General features: G+C 42.9%; 2 protein-coding genes and 1 long non-coding RNA gene across 4 annotated transcripts; 1 reads left to right on the top strand and 2 right to left on the bottom strand.

Annotated features, from left to right (window-relative positions):
• Window positions 1–814: 814 nt before the first annotated feature.
• On the bottom strand, window positions 815–2511 carry LOC107305385 (protein IQ-DOMAIN 14-like). The gene is made up of 3 exons (XM_040529885.1): window positions 1904–2511; window positions 1557–1799; window positions 815–1456 (listed from the first exon to the last, which is right to left on the bottom strand). Exons 1-3 carry the CDS (start codon window positions 2276–2278, stop codon window positions 815–817), a joined length of 1260 nt encoding a protein of 419 aa, XP_040385819.1. The 5' UTR covers window positions 2279–2511.
• Window positions 2512–14116: 11605 nt separating this feature from the next.
• On the top strand, window positions 14117–20160 carry LOC102708767 (VAN3-binding protein-like). The gene is made up of 7 exons (XM_040529464.1): window positions 14117–14414; window positions 15115–15231; window positions 18349–18757; window positions 18841–19128; window positions 19213–19262; window positions 19360–19417; window positions 19511–20160. Exons 1-7 carry the CDS (start codon window positions 14136–14138, stop codon window positions 19720–19722), a joined length of 1413 nt encoding a protein of 470 aa, XP_040385398.1. The 5' UTR covers window positions 14117–14135; the 3' UTR covers window positions 19723–20160.
• A 4201-nt stretch (window positions 20161–24361) lies between these two features.
• On the bottom strand, window positions 24362–25991 carry LOC107305474. 2 transcript variants are annotated; one of them, XR_001551676.2, is made up of 2 exons: window positions 25635–25991; window positions 24362–24922 (listed from the first exon to the last, which is right to left on the bottom strand). It is a non-coding gene; the product is annotated as an uncharacterized LOC107305474 (long non-coding RNA). The 2 variants fall into 2 exon arrangements; XR_005812940.1 differs by having other exon boundaries at window positions 24362–24611.
• Window positions 25992–27859: the final 1868 nt, after the last annotated feature.

Raw genomic sequence — 27859 nt, 5'->3', positions numbered from 1 at the left:
TACTTGGGAGTCGTGACGATGCTACGAGGGGATACAGCCATTCACAGTGTGACAGACATAGTGAGTGGTTTCATCACGCCATGTCCATTGCTGGTCGATATGGAGGAGTGAGAAGGCGGGGCGAGTAGCTTGAGGAGATTGTAAATGGGAATGGGAATAGAGCTATTGTAAAACTTGGCAACCTATATATTGTTTGTATTTGTATCAATCGTAAATTTGTAGAAAATGAATGTTAAACCAATTATATGTGTGTAACATTTTACGAGGTTGTAGTTGATATAAGGCTAGTGAAAAAAAACCTATACAATATGTTTTGTGTAATAAATGATGTGAACGTCTCAAATATTATAATTATTCTAATGATGATTAATTATAATATTGCAATCGTCCTAAAATGATGATTAATTTATAATACTGCAACTGTTCCAAAAATAAAGTCATTTTTAGACATCCTACTTTGCCCCCCACCCCAAATAAATTGTTTTTTATAATCATTTCATACATTATGCAGGGCCATAACTGAAAGTATCACCTCATAGATCGAACTACTGCAATTCAATACTATCAGAACAAAAAGAAATAATTCTGAATTCGAAATTCACTCAGATGTCTATAGTGGCGCGCACACACACAAAAAAAATGTCACTGTTCAGATCACTCCAAAAAAAAAAAAAGCAACAGGTTGTCAGCTTCTACCGTCGATTATTCAAGTCACTGAAAAAACAATTCAGGCTTGAGAGACTTTGAGAGTGATCGCTTCTTCACGCAGCAGAAGACGAGACGAGGCCATCGTGTTCGCGTTCGTGTCAGAATGTCACGCGCGCTCCGCCGCGGTCGTGGACGAGCCGCAGTCGCTGCCGGCGAGCGACGCCGTCGACCTGTCCAGCCTCACGGCCCACGGGCACGCCGCGCTGGCGCTGGCGCGCGCCTGCGACGCGCACCGCTCCATGCGCGGGCCTCCGGCGGGGAGGTCCCGCGGGTCCAGGGACGCCCTGCGCCGGCGGTCGCTCGAGCTCCACTCGCCGCACGACGGCGAAGGGGACGGCGAGGCGATCGCCTGGTGGTCGTGCCGCTGCCTCGGCGCGCTCTGCGACCGCGCCTTGGCGCGCGAGGACTCCGTGTTCGACATGTAGTTCGGGAAGAGGTGCAGCGCCGCCGCCGCGTGGTCGGCGCCGCCGGTTGCTCCGCAGTGGTGGTGGTGGCGCCCGCCGCTAGCCTCGGACGCCGCGGCGGAGAAGTAGTCCTCGAACCGGCCGCTCACCGTCCGCGCGCTCGCGTCCGTCAGCGCCGACGCCGTCGGCGACACCTTCTGGGGCAGCTCGGCCTTCGCCGTCGTGCGGCTCAGCGGCGGGGTCGGGCAGCACGTGCTGCGCCTCCCGCAACACCTCGGCGGCGCTCCGCCATTGTCCACCACGACGACCTTGACGTTCTCCTCCGATCCCCTGTCCACCACCTCCTGCCATGCATGGCCAAACCACACCCTCCGTCACCTTCTCGGCTTCTCCCATGTCACATGCATGATCGTTGCCATCGAGAGCAATGACGTACGCGCTTACCAGTGGCTTCCGGCCGGAGCGGTGGTGCTGCGGCGAGGAGCGGCGGCTGGCCGGCGGCCGCGGGGAGCGGGTGTGCTTGTCTTCGTCGAGGAGCCGCAGCCGCTCGGCGCGCGCGCGCCTCTGGGCGGCGACGAGCGCCTGCATGCGGTGCAGCGTCATGCTCGCCTGCCGCCGCACCAGCTGCCCCCTCACCATCGCCTGCAGCTTCACCATCCCTCTCAGCGCGCACAGCGCCTTCCTCGCCTGCACGCAGCCCACATCATCGTCATGGCCATGGACGGAAAACTCACTTCAGAGATCGACAAGGCAGCGCGCTGGCTCATCAATGGCGTACGATCGATACGAACCAGGTACGACCGGAACGCCGACTGGATCTTGGTCGCCGCGGCCTCCTCCACGACGTCATATGCGGTCCTCTCCGGCGCCGGCGAAGCGGCGACGGCGGCAAGCTGGTCATGCACGACCGCCTGCACGTCGGAGAAGCAGTGCGACGACGTGGACGCGAGCTGGCCCTGGCCCTGGCCCTGGCTATACGCGCTCGCCTCCTTGCCGCCGGTGACCACCGCCGGCCTCCGGAAGCTCCACCGCCTCTTCTCCCTAGCGGACGGCGTCGTCGTCGGCGCCATCGTCGACGACGCCGACTGGCCGTCACCTTTGTCCTTGCCCTTTCTGTCCTTCTTCCCGGTCAGGAAGCTTCTCAGCCACCTACCCGCCTTCCCCATCTCTGTCTGCACACAAGAAGCTCTTGCTCCAAGGCAGCAGCTGCAGCTGCAGAAAGGTGGTATAGTAATGTCAGCCGCAGCTTCTAGATGCTTCTAGAGCCTCACACATCTTCCGTAGATGCCTCTGCTGCAACTGCAATCTCCAAATATACTCCTATACACTGCTGCTTTTCTTGCACATCATTCAGTAGAATGGTCTAGTGAAGGGAAATGTCAGGTTAAATATCTGCAACTCTGTAGTCTGTACCCACAACACAATTAAGCACTGTTAATAAACACTCATCTGATCATCTCTCACTGCAAAAATGGTAGAGCAAAGAAAAATGTGAGCATGCACCAGCTAGCTAGTAATCAGTGTCCCCATGTGAGATGGACAATATTGATTATATGTGCTGTAATTGGGGGATTTGAAGGAGGTTTTTCATTGCCTGCATGTGGTGAGTGAACCAGTACTGCTACTCTTTTACCTTTTTACTGAAACCCAACCATGAAATGTGTGCAGTGTGTGGATTCATTCATGTATCATGCATGTATGGATTGTCCTGAGTAAATAGCAGCAGTACTCATCTTCCAGAAGTCACACATGGCACAACTCAGCAGAAGATGGTACTACCAATCTACCATCACCAAGGTCTCCAAGTTCTACAGCTACTGATAGCTATACTTAATACTAACCAGTACTCCCCGGTTCAAAATATACGTATTTCTAGGTTGTTAAGCAGAGATTAATGTTAAGGAGAAAAAACTTCAGTAGCCCTCAATAAATATGAAAGAAATGGTAAATGTTTGTGTCCAGAATGTTTGTGTGACAAGTAGTACCACGAAAGAAATGGTTATACTGTAAAATAAAATTTAAATAATACAAATGCTTATGTTTTGTAATGGATGGAGTAGTAAACACCGTTGGAGCAAACTTTCATCGGGGCTAATGATCCGATGGCACTCAATTAGCCCAAAACATTGTGAGAAACGCTAGGGTGTTTTCTACTGGTAGTATGTACTATCAGTCTGATAGAATAGATCTTGACCATTGATTTATAAGGATATTTTAGTACTTTATTAACTTAATAATTAGGGGTGATATTGGCGTTTAGTATTTTATCAATTATTCATAAGAGGATTTTATCCATTCATCAGATCATACTGCTTCCTAGCACATACTTGACGACATATTCTTTTGAATAGGGAAAATGTACGGTTTTACCTTTCCATACCATATTTTGTGGACCATTACACCCCACCGTGTTTCTACTACTGTCATGTAAGGTGGTAATAGAGATAGATCTAAACCCTATAATAAAATTAGATGAGTGGTTTAGATTCATTTATACTACCGATAGAGAGCACCGTAGCGGGACTCAAACATTTGTTTGAGGGAGCTGCAGATTCAGAGAAGTAGTTGGTAAATAACAAGAGGTTAATTTGTTTCAGTCCAACAAAAAGTAACTCGAGGTACCGGTACCTCACGGTACTAAATCGTTTCTGGTCATTGGATCTAATAGTGCACATCCTACTCAGCTAGATTCAGTGGTGTGAAACGATTTGATACCTCGAGATACCGGTACATTGAGGTATTTTTTGTTGGACCGGAGCAAATTTCAAATAACAAGCTAGTGAGAATCTGGGAAAAAAAAGGTTATTTTGCAGTTACCAATTCTTGGAAACTAGGTAAGAATTTAGATTGTTTAAAAGAGTTGGAGATTCTGTTAAGAAGCTGTAGCTGACTGAAACTCTCCAAATAGGTCTCCAACCTTCTCTCCATGACTTGACTAGCTTCTTCTTTCACATGATTGTGCTTGTGATGAGTAATGATGGTGCATTGAATAGTGAGTAATGTGTGCCTTTGAATCCCTTGATCTGTACTGCACGCTGCTGGTGATGGCGATGCAGAATCCTGATGGGTTTTATGAGCTCGGAGACAGCAACAATGGCGAGGATTCAATGTGCTAGCCTGGACCCTGGAGGCCTGAACAGTGCTGCAGCAGCAGCCAACAGGGGGACAGGCAGTAGAACAATGAATGGGCCGGCCATGGCTGCCACTGGAAAGTCGAAGCCGGAGCTTGGCAACAATAAGTGCAGTAACAGGGATGATCTCCGGTTTCATTTAATTCGGAGTGAAAGAATTTTGGAAGATCCAGATACAAACGCGAGAACCGAATTCAGGGATGGTGAGATACTGAGATCTGATCTTGCTGGAACTTGGAACCGATTCGATGATGAGAAGCTCTGAACTTTCGGAAGGTAGAGAGAAGAATGCAGTGATCTGGTAGAAAATCTCGCATGCTCCAGATGCTTCTTATCCTCTCTCCGGCGAATGGCCGGCGACCGGCGCCGGAGGTTAGCTAGATTTGGGACGTCGAGAGAGTGACGAGGTGGCGCCAAACTTGCCGAGCCACTGGGCCGCACGAATCTGGCCCGCGAATTCGTGATAGGCCATCTTCTTACCGGGCCGACCCATGACGGCCCAACTTGCTGGGCCGGTCATTCGTGCTAGGCCGTCAGCCCATCATAATTCTCACACACACAGGCTGCGTTCTATTTCTCGGTTTCTGCATGCACGTTTTCCGGACTGTTAAAAGACATATGTTTTAGAAAAAGATCTTAAAATAAAATTTTTGACTTTATTGTAGTTAACTTTGTTATTTATACCATAAAATAACTATCATAAAAATCATCAGATAATCTTTCATCTTTATCTACGAAAGAATGCAGCCAGAGTTACAGAGAGGATGAGGATGTGTGGTGGTAATCATCAGATCATTGGGTAGAGCTTGAAGAAGATCCAATGCCCCTAAGCTTTGATAGATCAAACTAATTATTACTCTTCTTCCTAAAAATAAGGAGGCAAAGAAAATTCAACAATACAACAATACAGACCTATATGCTTACTTAATGTGAGTTTTAAGTCTTTACAAAGGTTATGACAAACAGGATCGCTCTAGTAGCACAAAACGTCATAAGGCCATCGCAGACCACCTTTCTAAAAGAAAGAAATATAATGGAGGGAGCTATCATTCTTCATGAAACCTTGCATGAGATGCATAGGAAAAAATTGGATGGGGTGATTCTGAAGCTTGATTTCGAAAAGGCATATGATAAAGGTAGACCGGAGATTCCTTCAGCAAACCTTGAGGATGAAGGGCTTTGCGAATCGATGGTGTAAATGGATAGATAAAATAGTGTCAGAAGGAAGCGTGGCGATAAAGGTGAATGATGAAATTGGGCACTATTTTCAAACAAAAAAAGGATTGCGTCAAGGCGATCCCCTTTCACCAATTTTATTTAATTTGGTGGCAGATATGTTGGCAATTCTTATAAGTAGATCGACCGAAAGGGATATGACACGAGGAGTAGTACCTAATTTAGTTGATAATGGGTTGTCTATCCTACAATATGCAGATGACACTATACTCTTTATGGAAAATGATTTAGATGGGGCCAATAATCTCAAAATGGTACTAGGTGCCTACAAGAAATTATCTGGCCTAAAAATCAATTTTCATAAGAGTGAGTTGTTTTGCTTTGGTAAGGCCAAAAAAAGGGAAAATGTTTTTCCTCTTCTTTTCGGTTGTGATATAGGGTCATTCCCATTAAAATACCAAAGGCTTTCGTTGCATTAGAAAAGTCTTTTGAATAAGGACCGGAAAGAACTAGAGGAGAGGTTTGAGAAAAGGCTAAGTAGTTGGAAAGGAAAATTTCTTTCAACCGGTGAAAGGTTAGTGCTTATCAATTCAGTGCTAAGCAGTTTAGCAATATATATGCTTTCTTTCTTTGAAATTCCTAAAGGTGTTTTAAAGAAACTGGACTATTATAGATCTAGATTTTTTTGGCAATGTGATGAATATAAAAAGAAGTATAGATTAGCTAGGTGGAGCGTGCTATGTAAGCCAAAGGAGTGTGGGGGGCTTGGAATCCAAAGACTTAGAGACTCAAAATAAGTGTATGCTCAGTAAATGGATCTTTAAGTTGATCAACGAAGAGGGTGTGTGGCAGAATTTGTTAAGGGAAAAATATTTGGCTAGGAAAACCATTTTTCAGGTCCAAAAACAATCGGGGATTCACATTTTTGGGCTGGCCTTATGACAGCAAAAGAACCCTTCCAAACACTTGGCCACTTCATAGTGAATAATGGGAAACAAGTAAGATTTTGGGAGGATCGTTGGTTGGGAAACCAATCCCTTCAAATGGAATTTTCAACCTTGTACAACTTGGTTAGAAATAAAAACTTGGTTGTAGCCGATGTGTTAGTAAGGACCCCCTTAATGTTTCTTTTAGAAGAGCAATTATGGGCAAAAAACTTGGATGATTGGTTTGATATTGTCTCAAAGGTGGTAAATGTTAAATTGAACAATAAGCAAGACCAATTTTATTGCAAGAACAATAAAAGGGGTTGTTTTCTGTTAACTCCATGTATAAAGTTCTTATGTTTAACGGTGTAATACCTAGGAAATCTTTAATTTGGAAACTAAGGATTTCTTTAAAAATTAAATTTTTCCTTTGGTATATTAAAAAGGGGTGATTCTAACAAAAGATAATCTTGCTAAAAGAAGATGGAAGGGTAGCTTGCTTTGTAGCTTTTGTAACTCTAATGAGTCAATACAACATCTCTTCTTTGATTGCATAATGGCTAGATACATTTGGAATAAGATCTATCTTACTTTTGGAATCAAGCAACCACGAAATTGTTCTCACTTGTTTGGAAATTGGTTAAGAAGTTTTGAACCTAGACTTAGAAGACAAACTTGGGTGGGCATTGCAGCGATTTGTTGGGCTTTGTGGCTTTGGAGGAATGACTTAGTCTTTAATGGCTATAATCACATATCTTTCTTGTAGGTAATTTTCAAAGCAACTCAATTGACAAGACTTTGGCCTTTGCTTTTTAAGGAAGACGAAGGTGAAGAAGTAATCGCAAAGTGCAAGCTTTTGGAGAAGCGAATGATGGAGCTTTTTTCTACTTCTGGGTGGAACTTTAGAAGAAGGATTGAAACTTAGATTTCAGTTATCCACCTTAATTTTGAACTGTTTTAATTACGTTGTATCCATATATTGGGAGAGTCTTTTGTACTCTTGTTGTGACTATCAGGCTGTGTACACCTCCATAAAGTGTAGAGGCCGGATTTAATATAATCCATTATCTTAAAAAAAATACACATTACTGTACATTAAGAGTTAGTGCTTAGTATAGCAGCATAGGAGTATAATTGTATAATAAACTACAGGCAGATCACGTGCTTAGTAGTAGCTTTTGGAGACATTGTTCTTCCCTGATCACCTCTTGCAGCCGCAGGCCTCCATCTCCGCATGCAAGTGCAGCCACCATGCATGCATCTCAAAATTCTCCATGCATGGCTTTTCTCCTCGTTGCAGATTGGCATCATCAAAAGGCTCGAGCTAGGAGGAGGAGGAGGAGGAGGAATATTCCCTCCCCTCCCATCCATCCATCCTTGACAGGTTAGGTTTTAGCTTTCCTCTCATGCGATCGATTATGATCATTGCAGTACTCTCCAAGTCCATGCATGCAGCAGCTACCCCAGGCCAGCATGAAGCTCGAGTTCGTTCGATTCGATTCGTACGTGGTCAGTTTCTCCGGCTGTTCTTCCATTGTTCAGGAGGAGTAGCGAGCAATGCCATTGCAGTTGCAGGCTGTATCGATACGGCTATGAGAAAACTGGAGATCGAAAGAGAAGGGTAAAGTTAACAACATACTGGTATCTCGTAATATCAAATTGTTTCTGATCGTTGAATCATTAGGAATTGTAATACTGACGTGTGGGCCCCACAGTATGTCCGCCCTTGGTGCAGGCGGCCTGCATGGTAGAGCTAGAGCATACTCTACACTCTACTGTCTACAGTCTACAGGACTACAGTGTGGGCTGATGTACGGACAGGTTCTTTAGCTTCTCATTCTGAACAGTGCCGGTGATCTGATGCTGCTCCTGCTGATGATGCATTTGGCAATCTGACTGACGCCATTGCTGCTTCTGCTTCTGCTAGCTAGCTTTCTTTACTCTGGGCTTTGAATGCGACTGCACTTGCCGTTGTTGCCGTCTTGCCATTCCACTGTGCTCGCTTCGCTTGCTGCACTCGCTCGAATGCCCCATCGATCGATCGCCCTCTTTTCTTTCCCTCTGAAACCTGCTGTCGTCTGATGCGTGCATAGTAATCACTGTCCTCTTGCACAGTGCTGTGCTGTGCTTGCTCTCCACTGCAGAGTGTTCAGGCACTGTCATTTGTCAAACCGCCTAATTTGCCGATGAAATGCAGTATATATGAAACCGGCATAACACATGCTGCTGTGTTCTGAGGAGAGCTAGCTAATTAACCTCAAAACCGAATTTTCGTTCAGATCATAAGTAAAGTTTTCATCGGTTCGAGCAAGAATTGCAGGGGAATTTAAGGCTCTTGCTCGCGGGGTATAGTGACAATGCAAATCCAGCTGGTTGGTACTACTGCTTGATCTATTGATCATTCCTGTAATTCACTTACCGACAACAGAGAGGCTGTAGCTTCATGCCTGTGCTGCATGAGAAGCCTCAGTTGGCTTCAGCTGGAGCTTAGACTGCGTCCAGTTCCTAAAAAAATTTTGAGAGCAAGGTCACATCAGCGCGCGTATGGTTAAATATTTGAAGTATTAAATATAGTCTAATTACGAAACAAATTTCAGATCCTGCCTGGAAACTGTGGAACGGATCTTTTGAGTCTAATTAATTCGTCATTAGCATACGTTGGTTACTATAGCACTTATGACTAACCATGTACTAATTAGGCTCAAAAGATTCGTCTTACTATTTTCTCTATAACTGTGTAATTAGTTTTAATATTTATATATATTTAATGCTTTATTTAGATGTATAAAGATTTGATGTGATGTTTTTAAGAAAAGTTTTTGGTAACTAAACAATGCCTGCTAGTGTTACCATCAGCAGCATACACATGGTTTCAGACAAAAATCACAGAAGAAGAAAGAAGAAGAGAAGAATTCAGGGACAGGACGGAAGAAAATTTTCCATCTGCTGTCCATTGGTGATTACTGACCAGCAATCTCAAGGATCACTGCTGGGTGGGCCTGATGGATGGAGACCATAAAGCAGCCAGCCAGCCATCCAACTAACCAATCATCAAAGCACCACAGCGAAATCTGTCTCTGCCTGCCTGCATTGCTGCTGCCTGTACAAGAATTTCCTCTTCTTTCTTCTCTTAGGCGTTATTTAGTTGACAAAATTTTTTGTTAGAAAGGTCACATCAATCGTTTGAACCGAACGTCGGAAGGGGTTTTCGGACACGAATGAAAAAACGAATTTCACGGCTAGTCTAGAAACCGCGAAACGAATTTTTTGAGCATAATTAATCCATCATTAGCACATGTTGGTTACTATAGCACTTATGATGGACTAATTAGGCTCAAAAGATTCGTCTCAAGATTTCTTCCGTAACTGTGCAATTAGTTTTTTGGTTCATCTATGTTTAATGTTTTATTTAGATGTCCAAAGATTCGATGTAATGTTTGTATAAAATTGTTTGGAACTAAACTTCCTCTCCTGCTCCTGCCATTGGCCACCACCACCCTGCAGTGCAAAACAAAATCATGCATCCATGGAGGTGAACTGGTGAAGGTAGCTCAGCTGCTACTCTGCTACTGTGCTAGCTAGCCCTTGCTTGGGTGGGGCCCACCATGCAGTGACCCAGCCAGCAGGGTAGGCTACTGCCTACTGCTGACCAACTGCTAAACTGGCGGGTTAACTTAGTTTCCTCGTTTTCTGTACGCACGCTTCTCAAACTACTAAACGATATATTTTTTATAAAAATTTTCTATAGAAAAGTTGTTTTAAAAATCATATTAATCTATTTTATATTTTTTAAATAATTAATAATTAATTAATCATATACTAATCTATTACTGCGTCTTCCGTGCCAGGTAAGTTAAGTATCTCACCCCTTCGCCGAACGCGGCCTAAGAAAGAGCTGGAGATGATCAAATGGTGTGTGTGGTTGTGTACAGTGTGAGTCGGTGTGGCTGCATATGCATGCTGTGGGTGGTTGCATCAGCTGCTCATGCCTCTAGTGCACTCCCACGTATGTACAAGAACACAAGATCACATCAGAAATAATGGCAGTCCCCATCACTTATGTTGATGAAATCATATTATTGGAAGCTCTAATTTCGGTGCCCTTGGCACTGTAACCACTAATGTGGGTATTGGGATGGTTAATCTTCCCGTATATTTCTTTTCGACAATAAGATATCTGCAAATACGCGATGGGATGTGCAATATAAATCTGGTCCTTGTATATACTAATATACAGATAAGGGTTAAAATAGTATCACCATTACATCCATAGGAATTAATTAAATCATATATCATCTTTTACCGCATGCTAATTAAAATAACTTGCCTTTTTTTCCTCTACAAATCAATCTCTCATAAAAAAAATCATAATATAATTCTGCCCATCACATGTGTTCAACTTGAATTCTGCAATTCCGCACGGAGAAGAAAGCCAAAAAAAATCCAAAGCTCATCCATGTATGCATCTGCTTAAAAAGACAAATTAAGTTAAAGATATCCCAAATAATACACAAAATATCATCATGACTATTCCAAAGAAAAGCGCATAGGTATGTTGCCAGTACACCTCAGACAGCCAGGGTTGCTTCTGGCTAGAAGAGGAAAAAAAAAGACCATTGCTGTTGAGAACACCAAAGTATCCAATAGATCAAGTTCCATACTACCATGTCCAGTGTGGGGGCAGGCATGGTTCACATCTACCACAAGTGTACACAACCAATGACCAACTTATTTGCAGTTTTTTTCAATGTTTTTACGCGCACCCTTTTCAAACCACTAAACAAATGTATGTTTTTGCAAAAAAAAAACGTTTTTATATATAACTTCATCATCTTATATTTCTAAATGAGATTTTTAATTTTGTAGTAGTTATTTTTATCATTTGTACTATTAAATAGTTATAAAAAATTTAGATAATTTTCCATCTTTCGTGTCTCACGCACAAAAGAACTAAGGACGCGTTCGGCACCCCCTCTATTTATCCACTGTCTAGTTTTGTTTGCACGCACGCTTCCTGAACTGTTAAATTGTGTATTTTTTGCAAAAAAATTATAGGAAAGTTGTATTAAAAATTATATTAATCTATTATATATTTTTATAATTAATAATTAAATAATTATGTACTAATATATTACTAGTTTTTTCGTACCAGATAACTAACCCTCCTTTTTATAAAGCCGGACGTGGCCTAAACTATGGAAGCTAAGGCCATACACAGTGCAATGACATGGCATATAGCTCCAGCCCAGATTCCTTTCCAGCTCGGACATGGCGTGCCTCAACCAAGCTCCGTCGCGCTGCCGTGCCCTCGGGCCGCCTCCGCCGCCACGCCGCCGTGACCTCGAGCGGCCTCCGCGGCGCGCTAGCTCTGTCGCGCCGCTGAGCGCCGCCGCGCCCTCGAGCAGCCCCCGCCGCACTGCTGTGCCCTCGGGTCGCCTCCGTCGCGCGGCCGCGCCGTCGAGCCGCCTCCACCATGCGCCAGCTCCGCCGCATCGCCGTGCCCTCGGGCCACCTCCGCCGCGCGGCCGCTCCGCCACGCTGCCGTCGGAATGTGCCGAGCTGAGCTGGGGGCTGCCTCCGTCGCGACGCCAAGCCCTCGAACTCCGCCGCCGGGGCCGCCTCCGCCGCGCGCCGTGCTCCGCTGCGTCGTCGAACTCCGCCACGCGCCAGCTCCGGTGCGCCACCGCCGTGGAGAGCCGCCGCCGGCTATCGGAGAGGGAGAGGGAGAGGAGACAGAGAGAGAAAGAGAGGAGAGAGCAGAGAGAGAGGAGAGAACAGAGAAAAAGTAAAAAAAATAAAGTGCACAGTTTTGTGGGACCCACCTAGAGGTCCGTGTACTGTGGTATATGAGCCTTATGTGTAGCCTTGTCCTACGTAGCATGTCTTTTTCGTTTAGGGGTACTCAATTGAGTAGCTCTGACTGTGCATGTCCTAAGGGAAAAAAAGAAGAAGAAAAGGAAAGGGTGACGCTAGCTATTTCTGCTATGTTTTCTTATCATCTAGGAAAAGAGAAGACAAAAACTAAAGCAGAGAAGGCCCATCCAAAAAGGCATGAGATGAGACCTTAAACTAACATTGACAACAAATGGAGCACACACTTATTGCGGCATTATTGATTATATTCGGTGAGTGAGGAAAATGTTAGTACTTTAGTACTGCTATTTTAAGAGATGTAATAATTCCATGGAATGTGGGGCCACTACTTGTAATTTGGAAACGAAGAAATGCTAATATGAGGGGTTTAATTGTTAATTAAGCTTGATATGTTATGCTACCTGTAAAAGTAATGGTTAGCCCTTGAGCTACTAAATTGCTTTTGACAGAGGGTCTACTGCGAAGTGAGTCTCCATTAGTTGATTTAGCTGCTATGTGCTGAGCATTGTAGGGTCAAAGGAGGTTATGCTTCATGTCATGCTGAATTTGTTGGAAATGAGATTTGTTGAGCGTCATATTCACAATTAAGTTTGACAGCCTCCTCAATGACTTCTATAGTTAATCACCTCTTGCGAGTAACTCATCTCCTAGGCATCGGTAAATACTATGACCCTCCTTATTATGACTTTTCCTTAGAGATCCACTTTAACCATATTACCTATGTAGGCCGTGATCAACTAAAATTATTTCGAAGTTTGTATCTACGACATTACCCGTGTCTTTTATCACTGTCATCTGCTACTGACCAACGAGTCGACAAATACACAACAGAGTGTATATCTTGCTTGCCACACCATCCCTGATCCCTGATCACGAGTCAGGAATGAACTGCTACCAACCCATAGAATGATGCTCTACTCTACTAAGCTTTCGTAGAGTTATCGTCACTTCCATATATTACCAATAGTGTTTTTCTATCATATAATTATCATCTGCTACTACACAGCAAGTCGACAAAATACACACTGAGCGTATTTCTTGCGTTGTGACACCACCCCTCTCAAGTCATGAATGAATTGCTACCAAGCCGCTAAATTGTGCTTTACACTAGTAAACTTTCGTAAAGTTGTCACTACTTCCATATATTACCAATTTTGTTTTTCTATCATATAATTGTCGTCTACTTATACTCAGCAAGTCGACAAAAAACACAATGAGCGTATTTCTCGCTCGTCACACCACCCCTCGCAAGGCATGAATGAGTTGCTACCAACCCGCTAAACTATGCATTACACTAGTAAACTTTTGTAAAGTTATCACTACTTTCATATATTACCAATATTGCTTCTGTATTATATTTGAAACAACCATCGATAGACAAAAAAAATGCCATAAAAAAAACAATCAAAGTGACCACAAACCATAAGTATGGGAAAAAATATACTAAAAAGCAAACGAACATAAGAAACATATCCTAGTAAACTTCATCACATCTTTTCGAGTGACATACGATCATCACTATTAAAAAACAACGGCATAACTAAAACCGTGCACAAACGGTTAGACCCTCTTCAGTTTAGAGGAATTTCATAAAAAAGTTTTGGATGAACTAAATCGTTTTCCTATTGACAACACCCCAAATATTATTTACTTGTATGGGTAAATTTTATAAGAATTTTTCAAAAATTAAAAATTTTCAAAGAAAGCGCTTAAAGTTACTAAATCCTTAACCCTCTTGTCCGTTGTTTGCAGAGACCGTGGAAGGAACCCAGTCGCGATAAAACCACCACCCCACTTCCCCAAAAGCCAAGAAACGGCAGAGCAGCAGCACCACCACCACCACCTTTTGCGCGCCCACGCACGCACGCCACCACCGCTCGCCGCCGTAACGCGAGACCGCCGCGCAACCGCCGCCGATGAACAACTCCGGCAGGGGGGCAGGCGAGCCGCGCCCGCCGGAGCCGCCGCGGGACCCGCTCGAGTTCCTGTCGCGGTCGTGGAGCGCGTCCGGCGCCGTCGACGTCTCCCGCGCGCTCGCCGCCGTCCCCGCGCCGCTGCCGCCGCCGGCGGCGGCGGCAGTCATCGCCGAGGACGTGTCCGGGGAGCTCGACGACGGCGCCGCCTCCGGGAGCTCCTTCTCCTTCGCCTCCGCGGCCACCTCGCAGCTCATCATGGACAGGATCATGTCGCAATCGGTGCGTGCGTTCGTTCTCGCCTCATCCTCTCTTCTCTTTCTTAAAAAAAAAACGCACAAAAAAAATCGGTCTTTTTTTAATTCAGCTTGTCTTTGAGTGAGTGAGTCCACCATCCTAATAGCAACCGGATTAAGACTTTAATTATTTTAATCATTTTTCTAGGTGAGAGGTTGTTGAGATTACCCTGCATCTCCCTATGCTTTTCATTCTGTGTTCTCAGACAACACATGAATTTAAGTTCAACAATCTTATCCACTGTAGTAAAAACTTCTCTTTATTTATCTCGTACTTTTAGGTTTGATTTTCTCATAGCGACCTACCGCATGTTTGGTTTGATTTCTCATATAATCTCATCGATTAGTAGCACCTACTTGCTTTAATGACATCTGTTCTCTGACTTGCTGTACTTCTGGGACTGAAGTGAGGACAAGAAGAAGAGGCCAAAGATAAGATTTTTTTTGTTCTCTCCCCATCATAATCAGTGGAACAACACACACAAAATAAGCCATCTTTCTCTGGTTCTTGCAATTTAATCCCAACTAATTAATGATAACAATTCGCACCAACGTTTCCTACTCTTCAACACTTTCTTGCATGTTTAATGATTATTGTTAAATTGTGTTTTGTTTAGGACAGTAGCTCTCTGCAGATAGGTACTCTGAATTTGTGTCTTGCTAACTTCACTTGTTTCATGGAGCAGCAAGAAGTGTCGCCGCTGACCTCCGGCCGCCTCTCCCACAGCAGCGGCCCTCTCAACGGCGGCGGCGGCTCGCTCTCCGACAGCCCGCCGGTCTCGCCGGATGTCGATGACAGCAAGGTCTCTTCTCCTGATCCCTGCACATTAACATTTTCCTTCATGGATGCATGGCTTATTAATCTTGTTAATTTAGAGGGGCTTGGTCGTTCTAGTATTCTTATGGCAATTTTGGATAAGATAATCAAGAAATTCTATGATATTTTCAGTGATTTTGCAGAGTGTGTGTATGGAAAAAAACATCCTTTTATTCTGTTATGTGCATTTAGTTTGAGCTGATTATTCATTTGTGTTTTCGTGTATTCCCTTTTCCTTGTGGATAGCTGAGGCACAACGAACCAACTTTGGTTAATTTGTGTAGGCTTTAGCACTTTCAGGTTAGTCAATTTCAGTGCTAGAACTTGTGGGACTGGCCCTGGGACAAACACACCAGCCCTGCAGCTTTCCTCACACAAAATTTTCTGCACAGGAAGAGAGAATTCCAATTTATGCCTTTCTCTTCATCCAATGGAATACTTTGCTGCTCCAATTCCATTTCTCTGCAGGCTCACATGCTTCAGAATACACACCAAAAAGGCATTGCACAATGTATTGTGAATTTCAAACATGGATGGAAATAATCTTTTTCTTATTTCCATCTCTAGAATTTCTCAACAAAAAATGGGGTATCATGTGGCCAAATCATTCCCCTTTTCTTCCATGCCTGCCTGGTTTTCTCTTCTCCTTTTGATACATTGTTCTCTGGATCACTGCACTAGTTGTTAGGAGTGTGCCTTTGAGCTCTCACAGCAATGATTGCTCATTTTCATCCCATTCTGCAGTTCCAGAGGCATGCCAATGTGCCATGATCTTTAACAGTGCTAGTTCTTGTGAATAGCTTATCAAGCCTAGAAACTGATGAATCATGCCATCTATAATTAAGCAGGTGTAGAGCAACCATTAGGGTGACAAAAAGAATCAGCAAGTTTCAGGATAGGGTATAGAACTTCTCTGTGCAGACAAACCAAAGCCTAGTGATTGGACCATGTAACCTGACCAATGCTCACATTGAATATTGAAAGAATCTCCTTACCTTTCCCTCCCTTGCCTTCCTTTACTGATGTCTACACTGATAGCATCACAAAGCAATGTGAAATGAATTCAGAGTCAATTCACTACCTCCAGTGTACTGTGTACTCAGTCAAGCTGGGGTGGTCTTGATAGGAACAGAAATCCCATGCATGGGTGCCACCAAATTTCAGCTCCTCTTTGCATTGGCTCATGAGAGACAATGTCTCATGACAGGTCGTGATGGTCAAAAGACTTGATTGGCAATTTTGGCACTGCATGTTATGTTATTGTTGCCACATGAGCCTCTAGGGCCATCTCAAAGTTCAGAAAAAAAATGAAGAAACCAGAACAAAGACTCCCATTTCAGGCCTTGTTTAGTTCCCAAAATTTTATTCCAAAAACATCACATCGAATTTTTGGACACCTAAATAAAGCATTAAATATAGATAAAAAAAACTAATTGCACAGTTACGAAAGAAATCCTGAGACGAATCTTTTGAGCCTAATTAGTCCACGATTAGCCATAAGTGCTACAGTAACCAACATGTGCTAATGACGGATTAATTAGGCTCAAAAGATTCGTCTCGCGGTTTTCAGGCTAGCCGTGAAATTCGTTTTTTCATTCGTGTCCGAAAACCGCTTCCGACATCCGATCAAACATTTGACGTGATACTTCTCCTAAAAATTTTCTCGGTCTAAACACCCCCTCAGTTTTTTCTTTATTTCTTTCTCCCTTGTACTGTACTCTTGTAGCTGCTGACCAGGAAGAGGTGTTTGATTTGATGGTCTTTGGTGTTTGCTTGGTGTGTGAGAAGAAGCTTTTTTTTATTCTTGCTACCATTTCTGTCCTTGTGGTCTCCTGCTTCCACAAGCAAGCCCCTTTGCAAGACTGCAACATGTTCAGTGCCCCCACTCTTCACTGCCATCTCTGGGTGAAAAGCAGCAGGTTTGCAGAGAGAGCCAGAGAGCCCTATGCAGCCCTTGCCTCCCTCTGAACTTTACTAGCTGCTTGCCTTCCTTTTTGCCCCATGAGAGCTGATGAGCTGAGCCTCATGCCTTTCTTATCCCTAATCAAGTGTGATTCCTCCCACAGCTTTCTGTTTCTAACCTGATGATGCCACTCTTTTTTTTAATCTGTTCTCTAATCAAGATTAATCTAGTACTAGTAATAAGTAAGTAATTCTCTTCCCTCTCCAGAAAGCTGCTTGCCTGGGGGCTCATGCTCATGGCCTCCATGATTATGTCTTGTTGTGTTCCTCCTCATGACATGCTGGGTGGGTCAGTGATTCTCTCTCTCTTCTTTCTTCAGTGGTGTGTGCACTGGCCCTATGGCACGCTCAACATTCTCCATTGAGTTTACCTAGGTCTCTAGATTAACGTCATGGAATGGAATGGAAGCACAATGATTTGTTAGTAGCACTGGTCAGTGAAATGCAGCCACACTTTGGCCTTGTTTAGTTTGCAAATTTTTTTTTACAAAAACATCACGTCAAAACTTTAAACACACATTTAAAGTATTAAACGTAGTCTAATTACAAAACAAATTTTAGATTTTTTGAGTCTAATTAATCGGTCATTAGCACATATTGTTTACTGTAGCACTTATGGCTAATCACGTCCTAATTAAGCTTAAAAGATTTGTCCCACTATTTCCTCCATCGCTGTGTAATTAGTTTTAATGTTTATATATATTTAATCTAAAAATTTGATGTGATGTTTTTGGAAAAAAAAATTTTAATTATAATTTGGTACAGTGTGTTGCCACTGTTAAGAACCTCATTTTGGATGCAACCTGTCAACTCAAAGTTTGTTCTTGGCAGCTGCTCCAGTTCTATACTGTTGTTGCTTGCCACTTTTACTGTAGCTCAAATTAAGTTCACAAATTGATTACAAATTTGTTCCAGTTCACCTAATGGAGTTGAATGCCACATTTGGTTAAGCAGTTTCAATCAGATGGAATTAATATGATTCTTTTGCATTGAAGAAATATATATTTTTTTTGATAGGATTGTGGGGATTATTACTTTATTAGGACAGATTGAGTGCATTTATTTGATGCATTGAACAAAAGTTTTGATTTTTAATAGGAATTATTTGCTAATTAAATTTTTTTTTTGGAAAAAAATGCAGTTTTGCAGAGCGGTGAGCACGCCGAAGCCGCAGCCGTACCGCGGCGGCGGCGGCGGCGGGGGGAAGACGGTGGGGCGGTGGCTGAAGGACAGGAAGGAGAAGAAGAAGGAGGAGACAAGGGCGCACAACGCGCAGGTGCACGCCGCCGTGTCGGTGGCGGCCGTGGCGGCCGCGGTTGCCGCCGTGGCAGCGGCCACCGCCGCCGCGGCGTCCGGCAGCGGCAGGGACGACCGCGCCGCGCGCACCGACATGGCCGTGGCGTCCGCGGCGACGCTGGTGGCCGCGCAGTGCGTGGAGGCCGCCGAGTCCATGGGCGCCGAGCGCGACCACCTCGCCGCCGCCGTCGGCTCCGCCGTCAACGTCAGGACCCCCGGCGACATCGTCACCATCACCGCCGCCGCCGCCACCGGTTCGCCACCAATCCCTACCTACCAACGGCGCCCATCTCCGGCGAGCCACCACCATGACTGACCGTTTGTGCAATGCACGCAGCGTTGAGAGGCGCGGCGACGCTGAAGGCGAGGGCGCTGAAGGACGTGTGGAACGTGGCCGCGGTGATCCCCGTCGAGAAGAACGCCATCACCGGCGGCAACGGCCACCACCACCACCACAAGCACAACTCCCAGAAGCGGCAGCACCACCACCACCATGGCGGCAGCAACACGAGCAGCAGCGTCAGCGACGACCTCGCCGTCGACGACGACACCAACAACTTCCTCAGTATCTGCAGCCAGGAGCTCCTCGCCCGCGGCACCGAGCTCCTCAAGCGCACCCGCAAGGGTACCCTACCACCATGATCGATCATTCTCTGCTGCTCCATTCCCATTCGATTCGACGACGCTGATCAACTCCATCTCGTTGCAGGAGCTTTGCATTGGAAGGTGGTTTCAGTCTACATCCACCGAACGGGCGCGGTAAATCCACACACACCCCCAATGCGTTCTTGGATACACGAAATCGGGTTCGCGAGAAGGGAATTTTTTTTTCCTGATTCCGCCATTGCTGCTGCAGGTGATGCTCAAGATGAAGAGCCGGCACGTCGCGGGGACGATCACCAAGAAGAAGAAGAGTAAGTGTTCGACGACGACGATACACGTTTGGAGGGGCCATGGGTGCTTCGTGCTCCGTGTCACTAACAATGGCGGCGTGGTGGTGGGTGCAGACGTGGTGGTGGACGTGTGCAGGGACGTGGCGGCGTGGCCGGGGCGGCACCTGCTGGAAGGAGGCGAGCACCGGCGATACTTCGGCCTCCGGACGGCGGAGCACCGGGTGATCGAGTTCGAGTGCAGCAGCCAGAGGGAGTACGACATGTGGACCAAGGGCGTCGCGCGCCTCCTCGCCGCCGTCGCCGACGGCCGGAAGCGCTTCGCCTGACACCGCGCCGCCGCCAGCCTCGGCTTTTGCGTCCAAAAGCTACTGTGATCATCTGGGTGAGTGACTTGAGTGACAAGAGCAGCAAGATCATGTTACTGAACCTCACATTCAGAGATGGTTTGTAGAGATGTGGTGTTTGACCTTCTTCTTCTTCTTCTTCTTCTTCTTCTTTGTTGTAATTTTAACTTGGGGGTGCCAATGGCAATACAGACAGACAGACAAGGATCTGGATTTGTAATGTGCTGTGTCTGCAGGGGAATCACAAGTGCTTTCGTTCGTTCTCTGGAGCGGTTTCATCGATAACTATGATCCCGATTCGATTACGGCCAGAAACCGATGAAATCCAGACAAACTCTGCTGAAAATATTTGAATTTCAGTTCTTTTGTTCCTTTTAACTTGACTGGTTTGTCAGGCGATTCCTTGATTTGTATTGCACTTGCAATCAATCAGCCTGCTCATGTCTACTGCGAGCTTTCTTCAATGTTTTCTTTGTTTTTTTTTGTTCATGATAATAGTCTGTTTGATGTCTACTTGGAATTAATTTTTAGTATGGAAAAAAAGAGAGAGAACAATATAAACTGTACCTGGTACTCAGTCAGTACTCACACAAGTCACAACAGAAATGTTGTAGGCTAGAATCTTTGACTGCAAACTGAAAGCAAAAGGTGGCTTACCAATTGCCACCTTATGCCTATCAATCTATAAGATTCTATACAAACATCAGCAAGAGGCACATGTACATAGACCAAATAGTTTGTTGCCCCCTTTTGAGACCCTCTAGAGACTTTTTTAGTTTCTATCGTGTCGAATGTTTGGACACTAATTAGAAATATTAAATATAGATTATTAATAAAACTCACCTCATACTCTGGACTATTTTGCGAGACTAATCTATTGAGCATAATTAGTCCATAATTAGCGAATGTGATGCTATAGTAAACATTTGCTAATCGTGGCTTAATTAGGCTTAAAAAATTTATCTAATGAAATAGCCTTTATTTATGCAATTAGTTTTGTTATCAGTCTATATAATACTCCAAATTAACGTCCAAACATCCGATGTGACAAGGTACTACAAAAAAGTCTCTGGATCCAAACGGCCACTTGGAATTGCTGGATCCCTTAATTACCTGCTCTTAATGCAGATGATTGCTTTGTTTGCTATTGCATCTCTACAGGGTGAGAATGTAGTGTTATCGAGGGTTGTTCTCTCAGCTGCAGATGGATGATGGGAAGATGAATTCCAGGACCAAGCTTAAATAAGGCTGTTGGATGGACAATTTGGTTTGGAAGGACCACATGGTTCTTGGATGTTGAATCCTTAGCTGCATTTGCAGTTCAGGCTCTGGACATTGATGACTGTTGCTGTCTTGGTGAGTGAGAGGATTTATGCTCCAAATGATGCAATCATGCAAACTGTAGGGACATAATAACAATGCGGTCCTATTTATGATGTGGGAATTGAACTGTTTTTTATGAAATTTATGTGTTCCAAATGTGGTGTCTATTAAGTGCGAAACATTTCAAGTTGACAAACTTACAAACTTAAAAACTTGATTTTTTTTTGGATTAAAAACGTATAGAAAAAGGTGGTATTCGGTTTGTTCAGAAATGGAATGATGTGAAACTGTGGATTGCTTTTCGATGCTCGAGATTGGTGACTAAAGATCATCCCAGCAACCTCTTTCCTCTTCATGTTTACATGATCATAATGCAGAATCCAATGCAATCTCAGGCTTTGACAGTGGGGTTTAAGGCAGCCAGCAACGGTAAAAGTAAAAGTGAGAGCTCATCTCTTTAGTAAAAGGCTGCAAGATCACAAAACTTGCTCCTGCCTTGAGATCCTTTCTCTGAACAAAACATGAACTGAAACCACACCAAATTACAACTGTTCCTGCAAACCCCATTCATCCTTTTCCAAGGAAAAACAAAGCTTGGAGCCAAAACGACAAGAAGTGAAGGAAAAACACATTGGTTTCTTTTCAGTAAGAAACAGGAATATACTCCAGTATACAGAATGAATTATTAGCAGTAGAAAAAGAATTGGTGTGAGGGAGGGACAGGTCAATTCAGGCAGGTCATTCAGATGATCAGATCAGGAGATGCTACTGCTGCTACAGCCCCCTGCAGCTTCTTTTGGTAAACGTGATTGGATTGGATTGGATGCCGAGTCGTCCTGCAAAGCGAGAAAAGCACTGGCATCTGCGTATGCAGGCACTGCTACTGTAGCAGTTGGTCTTTGGTTTCTTTCCTTCACCTGCATAAATTATTCTTTGGATTGCACTGTTCTTCCAAATGACGAATTGAAGAGAAAAAAAATCAAGATAGTAGAGCTGGTTTTGGAAGAGAGAGACAGTGATCTACAGGTGTGTGCATGTGTTCTTTTCTGTTGGTGTTCAGATTTGGGAAGAAAAATTCAGGCATTTGGAGCAGCATATCATGTTGGAACTTGGGAGCATCCATCACTGTGCTCGAGAGACGGCGGCGAGGACTGCTTTCCAGTGCAGATTGGAGGCTCCATCTGTAGATTTTGTCCATGTTTTCGCCGTCCTAAGAGCAGATACAATAACAAGCTATAAGCCAGCTATAAACATATTTTAAAGAGATAAGAGTAGAGAGAAGAGAGATAGACTAGCCAGCTACCCACGGTCTTCAAGACAAAATATGTGTATAGCATGTGAGACCATGTATTGATGTTTTATAGGTAACTATTGTATAAATTGACTATTAGATTGACTATAGATGAATTGAAGCTAGTAGTTGGCTATACTATTACTTTCTTTAAATGTGCTTATCATTCCATTATTATATTAACCCCAAGTGCTTGTGCAAACTACCATGCTAAGTTGCTACTGTGTCACTACTATACCATGCTTCAGTTATTCAGTAGGGATGTTTCTATTTTACTAACCTGACAGAAACTAGCTTGATTAGTCAGTTGAACATCAGTTGGTTTTGCTCACAATGCATGAACCTTCTTCTGGAAAGGTGAAAGTTTCATGTTTTCTGAACTATCCAGAGTATCTTTGTAGAGGATTTCTCTCAAAGAAAAAATGGTCAGCTCAGGCCGTGTTCGGCATGGTATGTGTAAGTTAACTTATCTCTGATACGAAAAACGTAGTAATAGACTACTACATAATTAATTAATTATTAATCATTATAAAATATAAAATAGATTAATATGATTTTTTAAAACAATATTTTTTCTATAGAAAATTTTTGCAAAAAATACACCGTGCAGAGGGTCATATCTAGAAATGGCCCAGATGGTCAGGGTGGGAGCAAATCGGCCCAAACATATTGAGAGTTGGGCACCATGGGCTCGGCCCATTTTCTTATGTGGGCTGATTGGGCCTCCTTCAACACAGTTCCCTGATTGAGCTCCCAAAAACATGTATTCTGCAGCAGCTGAATGCCTGATGCAGCCATGCAGGTATGGGACAAGAAACATGAACTAGTTGAAGATTCTGCAGGTTAATTAGCACTTCTGTGTAAGTTCTGCTCGAATATTATTGTACATGCAGGTGTAGTTTACCTACTAGAGAAAAGGAGAATCTAAAGCCTGTAGAAAAAACAGAATCTAAAGCTGATAAAGAAATTAATCTGAAAGGAACTTCTCTGAACAAGCATGTTCTGTTGGTCCAGTGGTAATGCATCACATAAACCAGATCAAAAAAAAAAAAGGATGCAACTGTATCATTTGCAGACACTGATCACCTTCAGTAATTTCCAATCCAATATAGCAGCTGGATCATCAATTAGACCCTCTAGCTCTGCATCTCCTTGAGTTCAGACAACCAAAGCCTGAAGAACTACAAATTCAGTCACTGTTCCTGACAGGTTTAATTTGCCACACCGGCATGCAGTAATCCTTTGCGATTCATCTGCAAATGACTTCTCATGCAACAACAAGAAAGCAGAAGAACGACAGATCCAAAGAGAAGGATCTCTCAGAACCCATGGACTTGTCTGTAAAGAGGAAAAGGAAGAGGAGAAAAGGACAGGGTGATTGAGGATGAAGCCAAAGCCAAGAACATGGAGAGGAGAAGAAGAAGAAGGGCAGCAAAGCCGGCAACCTTTCTGGAGCCACACAACGGCATTGCACTCCACGCCAACGATGACAAGACAGCGAGAAGAAGAAGAAGAAGAGATTAACTTTGCCTGTAACTACTAGACCATATCATCAATTAGTAGGTAATTAGCCACCTGTCATATGATTAGCTTAATTTGCAAGCATGATGGATGTGATTAGTCATTACTAGTAGTATTTTTGCAAGCTAGCAAGAGGACAGATGATGGTACAGGCAGCAGATGAAAGTTGCACACACTGCGCTGCAAACGCATTGATTGAAAGGACAAAGCTTGTGGGCATCTTGTAACAAACCAGCTAGCTGACCAAATCACAATAAAGGAGAGCAGCAGCTTGGAGCTATGCATGAATGTCACCATGTGTGTATGTGTGTATGTGTGGCCCATGAATCTTCCAATGGACCATGCAAGCTAGGTGACAAATGTGCTAGCCATGGCCATGGCCTTGAGAGGGTGGAGGTGGTTAGAGATGCCAACAAAAACTTGCAACTGATTAGAAAGAGAGAGATGGTGTGCTACAACCTCCTTTGCAAGTGAAACATCAAGACAGACAGAACAGGTCATTACATTATACTGCAAAGAAATTCTCAACAAATGATGGAACATGCATGGATGGATCATGGATGGAGTGAATATCTCCATAGTACAGAGCCCAAAAGAGGAGAAAAGTGTGGGCACTAATGCATGCAAAGGGGGGTCATGAAAAGATGGGCAGCAGTTTCATCCTTCAAGCAAGAGGCAATCATCATTCATTCAGTTGTAGTGCCAACTCTCCTTGTTTGTGGTAGGCATGCATATCCTGCAAGCAAGCAGCCATTAACAAATCTTCTTGTCTTCAGGTCAAGAAGACACATTATTCCTTTATTTCTTTCCTCCCTCCAACTCTTTTCTTGTTACTTAATTAGCAAGGTTAATCATGTCCCCCCTTTTGGTCAGGTGATATTTCCATCACTAACATTATTGCTGGCAAGATCACAATAATCAAAGGCACATTGATGAAAATAGTTAGCACATACTACACTTTTATTTATTGATCACTAACAGACATGTATTGCGTCAAGTTAAGAATATCCAAGGTTGACATGTTTTATGGAATTGCCAGGTAGAAGCCTATGAATGCAAAAAAGAAAGAAAGACATGTATTAGTGGTTAAAACAAGATTAAAAAAAGGATATTGTTTACTTTGCTGCAAATTAGAATTATTGTTGCATGTATCTGTATCTATACCGTTAACAAGATTAACCATGTCACAAATATATGTCAAGAACTAGAAAACACAGGGACCATCTAACCAAACAACTAACTAGAAGAGTTAGATCCCATTTAATCAGCCAAGAAAACAGCCTGCAATTAGCAGGAAGATATGAATAATCCATAGTTGGGACAGTTGGTTATGAGTGTCAATTTAATACAGATATGTCATATGTACCTGCACAACTGCAAAATTGACCAGGTCTACCTAATCAAAGAGTAGTATTTCTATGTAGCTCCCTAAACATACCAAATCTCATGCAAGGAATTAAGGGAATTGGTCTAAAATTCCAAGCTCCAAAAGATGAGTTCAGAATTCAGATGGAGCACTGTTAAATTAAAGTTGGGCAGATAACACAACATCCAAGATATATATAAAGTGATTCAATTTTCAAGTAAAATCCAAATCTACACAGGTCCATGAAGAAACTAATCAAGAAAGAGCAGGCTAAGAAACAGCAGAGAGATCTGTCAACAAGGATCCCTAATTAAATCCATGGAAGCAGCTAGCTAGTCCAGCCTTAAAAAACTGAACTTGAGCAGGTACTATATTGATTGAAGACAGCCTCACCTTGAGAAATCCCATCTGTTCATCAAGATTACTCCCCCATCATCTCATCTGCAAGGCAACTCCTGAAAGAACTTGATGAGCTATAGCTAGCTGGTTAATTAATCCATGCATACATACCCAGCTATAAAGTTAGGGTTTTTGATGTGCTCCCAACCAGCAGATGAAACTACAGCATGACCTGATCGATCCATCGATCTGTAACACAATCAAGAACAAAAGAGAGATCGAGAGAGGTGGTAGATCATCATCAGATCGATCAGATCATGCTGGCAGCTTCACCAGCTTGTGGTGCACCAATTCCCCATAAACTTTCATGGGTGAGGACAGGAGGAGGAAGAAGAAGAGAAGATAGAGATGGGAATGATGGTTGGAGAAAGAGAGCAGCAAACGGCGGCCGACATATATAGAAGACACAAGTGGTGTGAGAAACTCTCTTCTAGTCTTCTCTTGTCATTTCATCATCTCATCTCATCTTAGATAAGTTCATTAGCATAGCTACCTACTAGTTCTAATTTAACTATAGTTAATCTAGTAAATTTATATAACAGTTATTTACAAAACATTAATATATGGTCTCACATGTCATACACACGTTACGTCTTGAAACCCGTACTGTACTTAGCTATAAATTAGTAGCTCACTGCTCGTTCTCCTCTGTTTATCTCTTTAAAATATGTTTATAACTGGTTTATAGTACCTGCTCTTATCACTCTCTTTCTCTCTCTATCCAATGAGATTAAAACGTCGCTTCGTGCGCTATTTATATCTAAACATTTTTATAAACACTTTGGATATAAGAATTACTTTGGCCACTCGTTGTTTTCAGAAAATTTGCAAATTCTTAGAGATGTATCATAAAAATTGTGTTACATCTCAAACATAAGTATTGAGTTTACATTAGTATGATCATTTAAAACTTGTTATGCATTAAAGTAGAAAGTTACATGAGTTTAGGAACGAAGGGGGTATAATTTTTTCAATGTTTATTTGTTATTGCTAAGATATTCCAAGCCACCCTATTCACAAGAGTAAATTGCCGATCTGATTTGAAAAAATACAGTACTGGCTTTATCTTTAAATGTATGATGTGTTGATTTTGGGACAGCCGCTAACCATTCATTTTTATTAAATAGTTGTATATATAATATACTTAAAGTATCTTTAATAATAAAACAAGTACTGAAAATTGTGAATTTCTTCACTGCATTGCATAAATAATTATTGCTAATCAAATTGTTGAGTTGCATTAGGAGAACTTTTTGTGCACGTCGACGTCTACCTTGCTCGTGGAGCCTGTAATCGATTTATGTGGACAGTGACGGCCTGATGAGACTAATTAATCGATTAAATTAAAGTCTCTCCTTTTTTTATATATAACTAGATGGATAGAGACGGCACGGAGGATACCGTATGGACGGTATCTATACCAAATCTGAAAACAATAGCCGTATATACACATCGTCTTCTTTCCAGTCTCTTTCATTTTTCTGGACCCATTGATATGATTTATATACGTATGTTTGTCAAATATTAGAAAACAGTGGTGTGTGTATATATATATATATATAAATAATAAAACGAGAATTTCTAAACTTAAATTTCATAGTTAATTTTGGGGTTTTAATATTTTATTTTTACTCTTTACTTTTAGATAGCTAAGAACACGTATACAAAAGTTTTGAAGTGAGATTAGGTGTAGTTGAAACTAGAACTGAAAGCAGTCTGAGCCATCTATAATCTAACAGTTCATATTCCCGGTCATACATATATACAAATTATTTTTGGCTACAGTAAAAGTAATGCCGTAGTAGATCATCAATCTGAACCATTGATAGTTTTCATCGGATGGTGTTAGTGTAACTGCTTGAGTTGCAGTTGCACTAGCGACCGTATTGGATCCTAATCTAAAAGTTTTACCCATAAATTATTTTCAATAATTAATAAGATGTTTTATTTAATTTAAAAGCAAAATGATGATGCTCTAAGTCAAAAGTACAACTTTATCATGAAATGTATATTACTTTTTTGAGCAATTTTATAGTTATTGAGTAGGTACCAAGAGATACTATAATTTTAACATAAAATTTGGTAGCTACCAAAATTTACATTTAAAAAATAGTATCTGTTACCTTTCGAAGAGTGATAAAATTGCTCTACTTTTTTACATGGGACACATTATTATCCCAGCATGCAGTACATCCTCAATTAAATAAGAGTTCATCAAG

The sequence above is a fragment of the Oryza brachyantha genome, chromosome 12 (genome assembly GCF_000231095.2).
Source record: "Oryza brachyantha chromosome 12, ObraRS2, whole genome shotgun sequence".
In the NCBI taxonomy this organism is placed as follows: Eukaryota; Viridiplantae; Streptophyta; class Magnoliopsida; order Poales; family Poaceae; genus Oryza; species Oryza brachyantha.
This window is presented reverse-complemented; position numbering and strand designations above follow the sequence as displayed.

Coding starts and splice junctions, on each gene's coding strand:
- LOC107305385 (XM_040529885.1), bottom strand. CDS start 2,278: ATGGGGAAGGCGGGTAGGTGGCTGAGAAGCTTCCTGACCGGGAAGAAG. Junction 1,800..1,903: donor CGGCGTTCCGGTCGTACCTG/GTTCGTATCGAT, acceptor GGCTGCGTGCAG/GCGAGGAAGGCGCTGTGCGC. Junction 1,457..1,556: donor GCTCCGGCCGGAAGCCACTG/GTAAGCGCGTAC, acceptor CATGCATGGCAG/GAGGTGGTGGACAGGGGATC.
- LOC102708767 (XM_040529464.1), top strand. CDS start 14,136: ATGAACAACTCCGGCAGGGGGGCAGGCGAGCCGCGCCCGCCGGAGCCG. Junction 14,415..15,114: donor ACAGGATCATGTCGCAATCG/GTGCGTGCGTTC, acceptor TTCATGGAGCAG/CAAGAAGTGTCGCCGCTGAC. Junction 19,263..19,359: donor ACATCCACCGAACGGGCGCG/GTAAATCCACAC, acceptor TTGCTGCTGCAG/GTGATGCTCAAGATGAAGAG.